The following is a 13,716-nucleotide window of genomic DNA, read 5'->3' as shown; positions in this document are numbered from 1 at the left end:
TTTTTCAGCCATGATGGGCCATGCAAAGATAAATACACAAAACTGTGTTATTCCCCTGATCCTTTAACATTTATACTGCTCAAATAATGTAAAACAGAAAGGCTGTTTTACAGATGAGGTTGCTGACTATTGAAAATGCAACTCCTCAATTGCTATATAAACCAAGGAATTACTTGAATCAGATTTCTAACCACATCTTTAAGAAGGTGTCAAAGCTTGCTGCCTTTCTGCTGAATTACAGAAAGCTGTTACTTTTAGATAACTTCCTGTAATTTACCAGCAGGATCTACTCAGCGAGTGCTGCAGTCAATGTTCTTTTCCTTTGCCTTTCTTTGTGGACAATGAAGCCTCTCTCTTTCATGAGAAATGCTGTAGTCTGACATCAACATGCAGTGATCGAGTTCTGAGTGCTAAAATTGAAATATCTTCTTTTTTTTTTATTTTCTTCTTGTCTCATTTTTTTGAGAAGATGGGAAATTCTTATGCTGGTCAGCTCAAGACAACACGGTTTGAAGAAGTGTTGCATAATTCTATTGAGGCCTCTCTCCGCTCAAACAACTTAGTTCCCAGACCAATCTTTTCTCAGTTGTATTTGGAAGCTGAACAGCAACTGTCATCACTAGAAGGTAGGAAATAATGGAATTTATATTTCTACTTAAAGACAATGCTGCTGTTTGCTCTCTCAAGGGTCAGCACACACATTTCAAAACCCAGTACAAAAACCCAGAAGTATTTAATGTTTTTTCTTGGATTTTTTTGTGATCTATCTATCTATCTATCTATCTATCTATCTACATTAGAATTGGATTAAAAATGCAAGCCACATTATCTTTTATTTTGACAAAATTAAGTCTCTTGCTTGCTAAGATTTGTCTATATACATAAATTGAAGTACTGGGAATTGTTCCATTAAATGCATGGAGTAATCATTGGAGATTTGGAACATAAATCTGTTATCTTATAATTTGTCATACACTGCTGAAAGTTATACAGTAAATGATGATAAACACTTGATAAATTTATAAATTATATATACTAAGACTAATTTTCATTGTGAATAACAACAGTAGAAATATTTTTAGCTTTTAAGAAGTTTTGTAATTACTCTGGGCATGATATTTTTTGTTATTCTGTAGTTGTAAAGGTAAAAATTTAGAAATGTAGGATGTGTTCTCTCATAAATCCTGCACAAGTTGGAATTTAGCACATGGGATTTCTCACAGAATTTTTGTATTTTTGTGTGTGTTTAGAGAAGCCTGCTGTCTGAGTTTCATTTCCTCAGTCTTTTTTTTTTTTTTCTTTTTTTTCTTGCAAGTAGTATAGCTTAAATGAACTGTGTAGATCTGGTATGCTAACTCATGTTACAATTTGGTGTTTTGGTGTGCTGTTATATGTAGTACTCTTGTCATTTTCAGTGAGTTTACTGGTGTGTGCAGAACACCAGCATGCTGGTGCAAGGTTATGTTTAATAATTTAATTATTTAGTCATTTCTGTCACTGGAGTCTCATTTCTTTTGACTGGGTCTACTTCCCCTGTTGTACTTTGCTAAAGACAGCTTAGGTGTATATGCAATGAAAAATGCATAATGGTTAACAATCCACAGTAAATGAAAAAATCAGTCCAAGTAGTAGTAGTAGATAAAAGTATTTTGCACAGATTAAACTCTACTATTACCCCATGGTAACAGCTGAGAAGTCATTCCTTGAAAAAGTAAATCTGCTCACAGCTCATGGCTTGCACATCATTAGTAATTTCCTCTTGTTTTTTTTTGTTTGGTTTTGTTTTTTTTTTTTGCTAATGTAGGACATAATAATGAATATACATTAATTTTTCCTCAAAGTGATCCTTCTATCAAACTCTTCTATAAGTATTTCATAAACTTATCCATGGCAACCAACTGTGATGTCACAAAATGGATTATGACATCAGTTGGAAAGATGCTACAAGAGCAAATGCATTGTTCAGGAACAAAAGTGTGATTACACACTTCTGTAACTTCTTTCTTTCAAGGCTTTCAAAGAATTTTCCAAACCATAAGGGGCTTATTCTGTTTTCTTTGCAGTTAATGGAAACAGAATTGAACTGTAATTAATTAAGTCTTATAAGACCCTGATGGAGAACATTCCTTTCATGAAAGTTTCAGACGAGGGAAACTCTGAAGGGACCTGTAATAGAGATTTTCCTAGGTTGTTCCCCAGGAGGGAGAGGTCTGCAAGCTGGTGTCATATACTCCAGCCTCATCATAAATGGAAATTTCCACTTCTAGCCACATGGATCCGTGTGCTCTGAGGGCCTGGAGGCATCTGAAGCAGAGAGCCGTCCTTAGGGTCTTGTGTAAGGCCCTGTCCTCCCCTCCCATTGTTATCTTTCCTTTTTCCTGGCATTCTGACATGGTGATATACTCGGAATATCCTTGGTCATAGCTGCCTATTGGTCCTCAATACAGCAGATGTTTTCCTGTGGTGAAGCAGACATGATATAAATAATTTAGACAAGGTAGTGCAGTGGGTCAGTGCAACGCAAATGTTTTGGCTTTCCATTTTGTGGACTAATAACACATTACAGATGTTCAAAGTATCATTTGACAACAAAAACAGCCACTGGTAAATAAGACTGATATTATGGATTTTTGTTTCTGGTGATGTTACAATATCAAAATTGCTAGAGAGGCTGACAATTGAGTATATAGTCAGTTTAATACAAAAAAAAAACCAAACTGGATTTTTTTTTTTTTAAGCTTTATCAGTCACCTGTTATAACTTGTCATTATTTTTAGATTTATATTTTTTGTTAAAAAAATTCCTTCTGTCTCCTTTTGATACATAAGTGACCATCTAAACCACAAAAAAGTACCTAGTCACTGAGACTAGCCTAATATCACTGCATATCTGTCATGATAATTTATGCCTAAAAGTAATTTATTTGTGCAAAAGAGACTGTAGTGTGCCTGGAGACAACTTAAATGAAGATGTTGGTCCCTTCTGGCCTAGTTGTTACATTTTTTTGCCATGGACTTGCAAATTTGTATTTTCCCGTGAGTATGGTTTTCCATTCTATACATTCTAGAGTTGAAAAAAAATACATATTATGAATGTATGCCTTTATAATAAATTATAATTACATTTGCCTATAAAATTATTTGTGGCTATGTAAATAAAAAGTACCATGTTCACCTAAGTTGATTTAGACATGATCAGATATCAGACATGTCAGATCTCCTTTGCTCCAATAATAGTCTGTTTTTTTGTTCTGTGGTTTGTTTTGGGGTTTTTTTCCTGCATCCTTATTATTGATGTGTTTTTTCTCTCCTCCAGACCTGGCAAATCCATGTAGACCTTAAATCAGTCCAAAAACATTATAATGATTTAAACAAACCTCTTGCTAGATTTTTAGTTTTATCAAAATCCTCCAGTTTGCTGTGTTCTTACTGGTTGTACATTTCTAATGAGAGTCTTCTAAAGTCTTCTTAATTTTCTTAGCCTTTGGAATTGTAGAACGTATCTGCTATTGCTAATAAATGGTCTGGATGTTCAGGAACTTTCTAGGAATGTGCATTAAAAACTCTTTACAATAGAAGGCAAAGTTATTTGGCTCTATTGGGTTTAGATTTCTTGCTTATCTCTGTTTGCCTAGTTATTACCATGTAAACTGCAGATTATACCTGTGGGCTAGATTGCCAGTTATTAGAAGTCATTATGTGCAAATCAGTGAGGCTTTTTAATTCTTCACTTCTGAAATCAAAATCCAGTTTGAATCAAAATCATATTCACAGTTTCAATTCTCTAATTACATCTTATTTCTCAAATACAAAATATATTTATTCTCTTTTTCTCTTGTGCTCTTAGATGCATTTGGATGCCATCTTTTAGGCTTGTGTATTATGTTAGCACCAAAGAGGTGTGAAGCTGATTTCAAAAGTTAATGACAGGCATTATTTTTCCATTAGTATCCAAGTCCTTTGCCACTGCTATCAATGGGACTGCACTGTGGCAATGGGAAGCACTGTGGCAAAATGATGCAGAGCAGCAGTGTGGCAGTTGGCTCCACTGCAGTGAGATTGTTCATTGAGTGTTGTTGTGCTCAGCTCTGAGAGCAGCACCATGTTCTGACATGAACTTTGCAGCAAACTTGTGCATGTGGTTAACTGTTTTTTTTCCTTGATCTGCATTTAAGGAGGCTGTCTGTTCATGGATTCAACATATTTTGTGGCTATTGATTTAAACCCTGATGCTGCAATCAGTTTGTGGATAATATCAGCCCTATGAATAGTCCCACTGAGAAAAAAATTATTTAAAATATTTGCAGAACTTAACTTATATTTAAATTATACCTTAAGGAGAGAAGAATTTTCCATGTGAAATGTTTTAATCACATCTGTATAAGTATAAAGGTCTAATAAACCCTTTGTGAAACCTGAAGATAATTCCTTAAAGCAAACAATGGTGTTTATGGTATCTATGAATAAATTTAAATTCAATAAAATATGGACAAAGTCTTCACAGTATGAGTGTTGGTTTAATGGTCCTATATCAAGTTATGCCAGCTGACTGCGTAGTTCTGTAACGTGCAGCTGAACTGTGGTTGTGAGTCTACTTTTGCCATCATCTTGTCTCTGGTTTAGAGTGCTTGATTGTGTGTTCTTTTGGGATTGTTTAGGAAAAGATGTGGAAGCAAAGAAGATGTGGAACAGACACATGCAAACATAGAGTTCTTTGAAGGGGCCGTGCTTTGAAAGTAAAATGGAAGCAGAAACTGTAGATCTTTTTAAAAACAATCAGCAGAAATCCCAATTATGCCCTTTACAGGTGACAGCAGCTCATTCTTGTGTATTATAGGTACATATTTGCTCTTGTACTCTTTTCATTTTTGACCTGAAAGCACTGTAGCTCTCCTATTTCTTAGTCTCTGCTTCCATTTCTGCATCTGTGTGTATCTTTTCTTTTTAAAAAAAATGTAAAATTACCTGTTATGGCTGAAGAAACCTAACAGTTTACTACTGCCCAAAGGGAAAGATCCTACATCCTGCTCCCCCCACTCCTCCTAGCCAATATGTTCCCATTTTCTGCCTTTTCTGGCATTTTTTTGGATCTTCCACTGAGCTAGTTTAATACATAAACTCGGTAAAAAAAAAAAAAAGGGGTCATTTTTGTTTGCTTAGTTAGTCTTCTGTTGGGTTGGAAGCTGGGATGGCTCAGCACAGGCTCCAGAATCAGAGCTGGCACAAGGAGGAAGGAAGAGACTTCATGGCTGAGAGTTTGGGGAAAGAGAGGAGAGCCAAACTCACCCCTTTTGCATTGCATTTGGTTGTAAGTCAAGGTTGTCATAACACATAACTTACCCCTGACTTAAATAGTCAGAGCTTCACTTTTCCTTTTGCTCACTTTCAACATTTTTGTCTTTAGCTTGATGTTTAGATACTTAGAAGTAAACATACCCTTCAAATCCTCTTCTGGAGTGTAAGTCTTAACAACCTTTAGAGACAAATCTTCAAACTCCAGATTTACTTTCTTCAGCTTCCTACCTAATTCTCATTTATTCTTTAGTATTTGTTAAGCTGATTCTATAACAATTTGTCAACAAAATAAAAAGATATTCTGAGGAGGATCATAGGAAAAAAAATTCCTTGATTAATGTCCTATGGGATTTTGAGTATCTGATCCAAAGCCAGTTGAAACAAAGAGAGTATATCTAGCTGACACTGAGCTTTGGAGGATGACTGCAGTGTGCATCATTGTTTTTCTGTTTCAAGACTAAAAGCTGGATCAACATAATAATGTAGGAGCCTAATTGCTGTTTTACTTGCCCAATCCAAACAGCTATTCAGCTTCTTGCTGATCTTCAAGTACCTGCAGCCCTTCACCACCCAATTTTGCCAGTGAAAGGTCTTTGTGTTTGCTGCAGGCATATCCCTACAGAAACCAAGAAGCTAGAAGCCTAAGACACAAGCCTCAATGGGTTCACTTAGTACTTGTGCCCTATCTCTATCATATGGAAGGCTGGATCTACTCTGAAGATTTCCTTAGTCCTGTCCGTAGAAGTGTTCTCCCCATTTACCATTTAGCTGCACTCCTCTGCTTGCCAGCTTTGTCCCATTTGCCATGAGTGTGTTTGAACCATAAGAGAGAATATAGTCATTGCTTAGTACGTTTGTTGGAGATGTTGCATTATACATGGAAAAATTATTGTCCTATGGGTAGAGAGAAGGAAAGAAACAGTCTCTAGTTGAAAGACTGAAACATACACCAATAATATGCAGGTAATACAAAAAAGCAATCAGGTAAAAATGCTGATCTATGTAGTCAGCACACCAGAAGAGTGGTTTACAGCAGAGAATATGAAAAACATCTCTAAAGTCCTCTAAAAAATGAAGCCTACATCACCTATTCTTCTCTCCAGCGTTCAGTATTGTTTCCTAGTCTAGCACAGTCCATGCATAGGCTGCTGTGGATCATCTTCTTAGACATCTGCCTTTCCTTAACATTGTACAGGGAGCGGCAGTGCTTTAATTGGAACTCTGGATTCTGGAAGGAAACAGAAGGCCTGAGAATTAGGTGTTCTTGCCATGGCATCATCTGTGGTGAACCTAGTTTCAAGCAGGAACTGTTTCTTCAGTTTCCTGTACAACATCAAGGACATAGTCAATACCTAACTAACAAAATCTGTACTTGGACTGTAACCAGGAAATTCTAAAGTGCTAAGAAGTAATAACTGTGGGCTTATATTGACTGTTAATCTTATAAACAAAAGATACAGTTACATTGTTGTGATCAGCCAGAGTTCAAACACCAGAACTTAGGCCTCTAAAAATTGTGATGTTAGCTTAAAAAGAATGAGATCTAAAAAATAATATATTGAAGCTTCTTTTTATTGGTCCTTTGGGTTTTTTTTTTTTTTACTTTCTCAGGTGCAGTTGGGTCATGCTTTTGAAATTTTTTTTGCACAGGAGCTAAAGGCTTTATTGTTTTGATGAAAGACATTCTATTGTAAGCATGACTGGAAGTCGGAGCTTTAAGGAAACAACAAATATCTTAAGAGTTGGCAACAGAAAAGTCATTGTCGAGAGAAGAGAATCCGGTTTGCTGTAATACTTTCTGTAACTGGGTCACCCTGTTCATTCATTGGTTTGTTGCCAGTGTTTTCTGTTGCCTAAGTTATTTATGCTATGATAATTTGTAGCAGGCAACAGAGCAGATAATGAGGAAGAAGAAGAAGAGGAGGAGGACGAAGGCTCAGAATCAAGTAGTCCTCCTGTTTCTTACCAGATGAAGCCTCCCCCAGAAGGATGTTGCACTACTGATGGTAAGAAATACACTAAACATGCTGTCAGAAGGCATCTGCCCTCTTGAAAAGGGTAGGAGTGGGGCCATTTCCCTTATAATTCATCAGAATGAGATAATCTATATGATACAGAAATCCTAAAAATGTCAGTGTTCATTACCTACCAGATAAAGCTGTATTGCTCTTGGTTGCTCTTATATTTGATGGTGTCTTTGCCCAGTGTGTCAGAGAAGCATTTGTGTTGGAACACCTGGCATGAGGACTGAACTTCTGTTCTATTAGGCAACATGACCTTTAAAAGGTTGAGTCTGCAGGCATGATATTTGCTAAAATGAATGTGGTAATTCTTACGGCTTTATCATTGCTCTTTTATATTTAAAGTGTACCTCATTCAATCTTGCTTTAAAAATTATTTGAAAGCCCAGGAAAAGCCAGTGAAGTTCACTAGATCTTGAAAACAAGTATCTCCATTTTTGAATCAGTGATGATGTTAGTAAATAGTCCCATAAATACGCAGGTTGCAAAACATCAAGAGAAACTTCACTGTACTTTTTTGTTTGTTTGTTTGTTTTTATTGTACTGGTAGCTTATTTTATGGCTCACCAAAAGGCAGGGAATCTCTTAGTTTGCCCTTGACCTCAGAGGATACAACTTTGATTTTCATTAAAAATGTAGGAAGTTTTTTAATGAAGACAATTATGAGTATTAAACAAACAAACAAAAAAATCTTGTCAGCTTAAAATATGTTGAATTGATTTTTTTTTCTAGGTTTCTGCCAGGCTGGTAAAGATTTGAGACTGGTTTCAATTTCCAATGACCATATTGAGGTACCATCAGGGTTTTTACTTGTTGGTGCCAAGTCACCAAATTTACCTGATCACCTTTTAGTGTGTGCTGTGGATAAAAGATTCCTGCCAGATGACAATGGGCGCAATGCCCTGTTGGGTAAGTGTCCATGACTGCAGTAAGTGGATTCTTCTGTGGGCTACAATTAATAGCTAATCTTTTTTTGCAGAGTGAGTTCAGCAGATCTGATTTCCGTTCCACGTCTACAGTAATGCTCACTGGTGATACACAACAAGATAACAACTCAGAGCTGGCTGTGTTTGCTTTGGAAAGACAGAGTGAGCCAGTTCATTAGAGATACTTGACCACCTTCTATCCGTTAGTCCAAGGCTAAAGTTGTCTGATCAGTTTATATCCTAGTTGCTGGAACTGCACATCTGGTAACTGGACTAGTTGAGCTGTTGCCTGTCTCTATTTTAACTTTCCAAATACTGATATGAACAGACTGTAGTTCTCTCAAGTGGAAATTTCAGGCTACTATATATATGTAAACCATTTGATGATAGTTTGGACTACAAAAATTTATGACCTTTTTGATTTATCTCTTTGAGATAGAGATAATATTCTCCACTGTGTTTGAACAGTAGCATGGGTTCAGGATCCTAACCTATGACTTTTTGCTATTATCACAATATAAATAAATATGAATGATTATAAGTTGAATTTTTTCCTGTATCAGGAAATATTGTGTGTTTAAATAATACTGTTTGTAGAATGCTTCAATTTCTTACTTTTCATCTATTTAAAATTCTAACTTCTGACATAAAACTAGGCCATTAGCCTTATCCAGATCAATCCAAATAGAGAAGATCTGCAATCATGTGAATGAAAAAACTGTGTATTAATGTTATTAAAATTGATTAGTTTTTATATTGGGAAAAGTGGTATATAATCAAATGAAGAACTTTTTTTCAATCAGATTCTTTCAGGTTCTTATGTATTATTTTCTTAGTTAGTTAACAAAAAAATGCTGCATCATATATCTGTGTACCAGCTTGAGCTTTAAATTAGCAAAAAGGAAACATTTGTCATGTCTTGTAACAGTTTTCTTCCACAAACACTGAGGGATATGATGTGGACTCAGTTGTTATCTCAGTTTGAGCAACTCTTCCAAGGCATTTGGGATGACAGCATAGTGTGAAGGTGCATAATATAATTCTATGCACAGTAATTTCTTTCCTTATGTGATCTTGTGGGGGCTGGATTGGTCACAGTACATTTGACCAGTGATTGTAAAAGAATGAAGAGGGTTGTAAATCACCCACGTGTTGTCATTTTAAAGATAAAGACGGGAATGTTGTACCACTCAAGTCATTCAGTGCTAGCCCTATTAACATCTTAAGCTCCTCAGGCTGTTAGCAGAGAGGAAGCAGTGTATTTGTTAATTGCATGCTAAACAAGAACAGAAAAAAAGCAGCAGGAACATAACTGGGAGGTTTTTATGCTACTTGCATCCTCAGCTTGCTTGTTTAATACATTTTAGTTTCCTGAAAATATTTAAATACTTGTTTTTGGCTATTGTTATGCACTTAAACACCAGTAAATCATTATTTTACAAAGAATTTTAGTAATTCTGTAGAATGGCTTTTATGTATTCTATAACAAGCTTAAATGTGAAATAACGTACCTACTTTAAGATCCAAAGTCTTCATCTGGAAGCTGGAAATAAAATAATGTTCCTGGTCCCTAATCTAATGAAAAAACATGGTATATCTTATTGACATGAGGATAGCATACTATTTGTACAATAGATCATACTGTAGATAGAAATGACTGTTTGATTCTGGGTTTCCTACATTGGTGCAAGTCAAATCAGTTTAAGTAAAATTAAAAGCAGACATGAATAGCCTTACAGTTTCAGACACATAGTGAGATAAAAGACAGAACCACTTTTACTTTAAATTCTCTGTCTTGAGATAGATTTAAGTTGAACACATTTCATATGAAGAAGGAAAGCTCTTTTTATTGTCTTGCTTTTAAAGACATGATAAAAGTGTTCTGGGTTTAGGCTGTTCTCCTTCAAACACTGGTCTTTTGAAACAACATGGAAAGTGGTGCCTTCAAGCCTAATTTTAGAGGGATATTGAATTGGATTAATTTGGAATTGAAATGAGCTGTCATCATGAGGCAGAGTATATCCTACACTTTTGGTAAGGCTTATTTGCAATACAGACACATCACTTGTAACCCTTCAATCCCATTGTTTTTGCTTAATTTCATGATTTTTCTCTTAATACTGGGGGTTTTTTAAGGCAGCTGTTACTCAGTACTGTAGATTTTTTCTAAAACCATTTATTTGAAGGGAAAAGATACTGATTAATTACCCAATAGTTTTCTGATTTCTCATGGTCTGCCTGCATATGTTTGTGAAGATGCCTGTGGAGCATACAAAAATTCCAGAAGAAAACAGGAAATGTCTCAGTAGTTTCTGGGCCCGCTTTTGACTTATGGTCTTGTTCCCATTAGAGGCTGCTGATATGCCTCTGGGGCATGTGCCAATTTATTGATTATGCTAATAGGTTGCCCCACCATCAAGGCATATGTGCTTGTGAATTGAAAGTAATTTCTGTTGGAGGTTGTATTGTTTCTTTGTTGTTACAACTGGTGTATTATTCCATAGAAAAAAATCCCATTTTCTGGAAAAGGCTATATTTTTGGCAAACAAAAAGTTCTCTGTGTCTGAGCATGTACCTCATATGATTATGTTAATCAAGTTAGATCACAGGTTTAACTACTATGCAAAACAGATTCAGCTTTTTGCCTTTAGGAAGCTGTTTCTTGGGTTTTACACAACCTAAAGGAGTGCTTAGATGGAGAAAGCACTTCTGTGATAGTGTGATGTTTATTTTTTCCTAATAACAGCAGCTAACGTACCACTCCCAAAGTTCTTTCTCTATTGGGTTTTTTTCCCTAGTTCTCACTCTTAAGGAGAGTCTCTCAGAATAAACAAAGCAGCTATTCACCCGTCATTTTCCTTCCCAAAAGACCAAACAGTTGTGCACTTTCCTAGCAGGGAATAAGAAATGCTTTTATTTTTCATTGGGTCTCTGAGTTCAGAATGACAGAGGAAAAGACTAGTTTGCTTGCAATGTAAGCTGTGTGTAAGATGAAAACATTGTAGTATAAAATACTCTGGCTGCTTCCATTAAAATGTACAATGTTCTATTGGGCTTTTGTAATAGTAGTCAGTTTCCGTACAATGCAGCTCTCCAGCTCAACCATATTGATTTAATTTATTTCTTAAATTTAGGACTTCAGTCTTCAAATTGAGTGTTACTGAGGAGGTGGGAAAAATGTGGAACATTGTCAGTGTTTGTGTGCCTTTTCTTGTGAGTAGAACTGAAAAGAAGAAATACTTTTGCTGAGAAGTTGAAAATATAATCATCCTTTGTTTAAGCAAGCAGTCCATTTTCCACAGAAATGTTAACATTAATTAAAAGGCTGTTATTCATTTAAAAGAGAAACAGGAAGAAAATTTTCTGCCAATTTATGAAAGAAGATTAGATTATGAAACATTATATTACGATATAATAGATGGATATCCTTCCATCCTGAAGTCCTCTCTTTATCCCTAGCACAAGCTCACTGTTATCCAAAGGAACCATTTCCCCAGTGAAAAGGCAGGTCATGTTTCATACCCTTTCAGTCCAAGGTCTTGCTTCTGACCACAAGGTCCCTACTGTGGAAGAGCTTTTTAAATTATGGGCAATTGATCATTGTGATGTGAGCAAATTCAAGCAAATGCATGTGATAAAATACCAGATACGATCAAACAGCTTCTGATTAAACAATCTTCAGAGGGTAACAGCCTTAAGTCACTACTGAACTGAGCTGGACATGAACTGGTGACCTAAAGGTGAAAGGCTTTTAGCCCCTAAACTCCAGGCATCGATTTCTAATTCTCTTGTGAAATCAATCCCATGACATAGATATATTGAGTCACCTTATGGCTGCCCCGATTCCCCTGACCTTTGTCCTTCCTATAATGTATGGAATAATATTTAATGCAGCTTGTTTATGGAACAAGCTGTCCCCACTATCAGCTGCCTTGGGCCATGGCACATGAACAGGGCATTCAGAGAAAGGAGGATGATGAAATATTTGGGTTCTCCATATTACTCAATCAGCTACATGAAATGCTATGAGCAAGGTTGGCAGAACCCTGCAATGAGTAATGATTGAACAGCATTTTGTTGTATTGGAGTTATGAGATCATGCTGTGTCAGGGCTGAGCTGCATTAACAAAGCAATGGCTGTCATCAAAGAGAGTGTCAGTCAGAATGTATGGGATGAAAAATGGTGTTGGCTGGAGCTTGCAAGAAAGGACTCTTAGTCTGACTGAGAGGAGCTGGGGAAGCTTGAGGTGAAAGGTGATAGTTTGACTTAAAAGGAACATTAAAAAATAAACTTCTAAAATGTTCTCCAAGGATTTTTCAAAACAAGTGGACAATTTAGATCTGTCCTTACTAGGCCTCACCTGTGTGCTATATGTGGTGTAAGCTAATTTTCCAGTAGACCTCACAGAGTTAAAAAGAGGTGATTAGGGCAAAAAGTTATTTCAGGTAGAAGTTATTGCTCAATCTGGTTTAGGCAGATGATGACTTACAAAAATTACCAATAATAACTAATCTAAAGCCCACATGGAAAGATTTTATGTCCACTGTACAACTTCTGTTGAACAAATATTTCTACCCGTGGCTTTGGTAAGTTGCTGGACACTCCCAGGAAAATGATAAAATTAAAAAAGAGTACAGGTAATCCTGTTTTACTTTTGAAAATGGTCCTCTCATGCTTGTATTTGAAAACAGGTAAACGCCTGTAAGGGGCAACCAGGCAAAAATTGCAGTGCTGCTGGTCATGCTCAGTGTGCTGCCAAACGTATCGGAAGTTTTCATTTACCAGCGGAGGCATTTTTCATGATTTCTTAATCTGCATAAAATGCATGCAAGCTCTACAGCTTTTGCCACATCAGTTCTAATTTTGTTTCCTTTTGTTGTTGCTTTTATTGCAGCTACTGAAGGCTCTGTGATGTTAGACAGATGCTTTTGTGCTGACTGATAAAACACAGAGGATTCTGCAGAGTCATGACTTCTCCTGATTTTATGAGTCATAATGACCTTTATCATCCTACGGACCAGGATCAGAGAGATAATAGGCAGCTTTCAATAGTTGTTAGCCACTTGTTCCCATGGATACCAGACAAATTTCCACACGAACTTAGGTTTTTAATAAATTCTTCTGAGCCATTTAAAAACTAATTAAAGTGCTCGGGTTGTAAACTAAACAACAGGTGTTTGCAAAGCATTATATTTCAGTGCTTGTATTTTACAGAAGGAAAAAGGTATTGACTATTAATTTGAAAATTTAATTTGTTTGAAATATGTGATTGAAATAATAATTTTCATAAATGGCTCTTAATTTTACCTACCATATTATTGATCCTTTAGTCCAGTTATTTATTTCCAAAATTATTGTCCATACATTATGTGAAATATATTTCTTTTATTTTTGCCACTTTCCAATTCACTGAACACACCCTTTCCATTTCAGTTCCTGTGATGACACATGAAAATGTTTATTAGATATGATTA

General features: G+C 36.0%; 1 protein-coding gene across 3 annotated transcripts in view; it reads left to right on the top strand.

The window, feature by feature from the left end:
• Window positions 1-469: 469 nt before the first annotated feature.
• Window positions 470-13,716, top strand: part of GREB1 (growth regulating estrogen receptor binding 1) — a 59,647-nt gene continuing 46,400 nt past the window's right edge. For all 3 annotated transcript variants that reach the window (XM_029085957.1, XM_010172003.2, XM_029085958.1), the window contains exons 1-3: window positions 470-626; window positions 7,178-7,300; window positions 8,048-8,224. In XM_029085957.1, coding sequence (XP_028941790.1) covers window positions 470-626; window positions 7,178-7,300; window positions 8,048-8,224 — 457 coding nt within the window. The remainder of the gene's footprint in view (window positions 627-7,177; window positions 7,301-8,047; window positions 8,225-13,716) is intronic.

Source organism: Antrostomus carolinensis, unplaced genomic scaffold, assembly GCF_000700745.2.
Source record: "Antrostomus carolinensis isolate BGI_N321 unplaced genomic scaffold, ASM70074v2 scaffold1527, whole genome shotgun sequence".
Lineage (NCBI taxonomy): Eukaryota > Metazoa > Chordata > Aves > Caprimulgiformes > Caprimulgidae > Antrostomus > Antrostomus carolinensis.
This window is presented reverse-complemented; position numbering and strand designations above follow the sequence as displayed.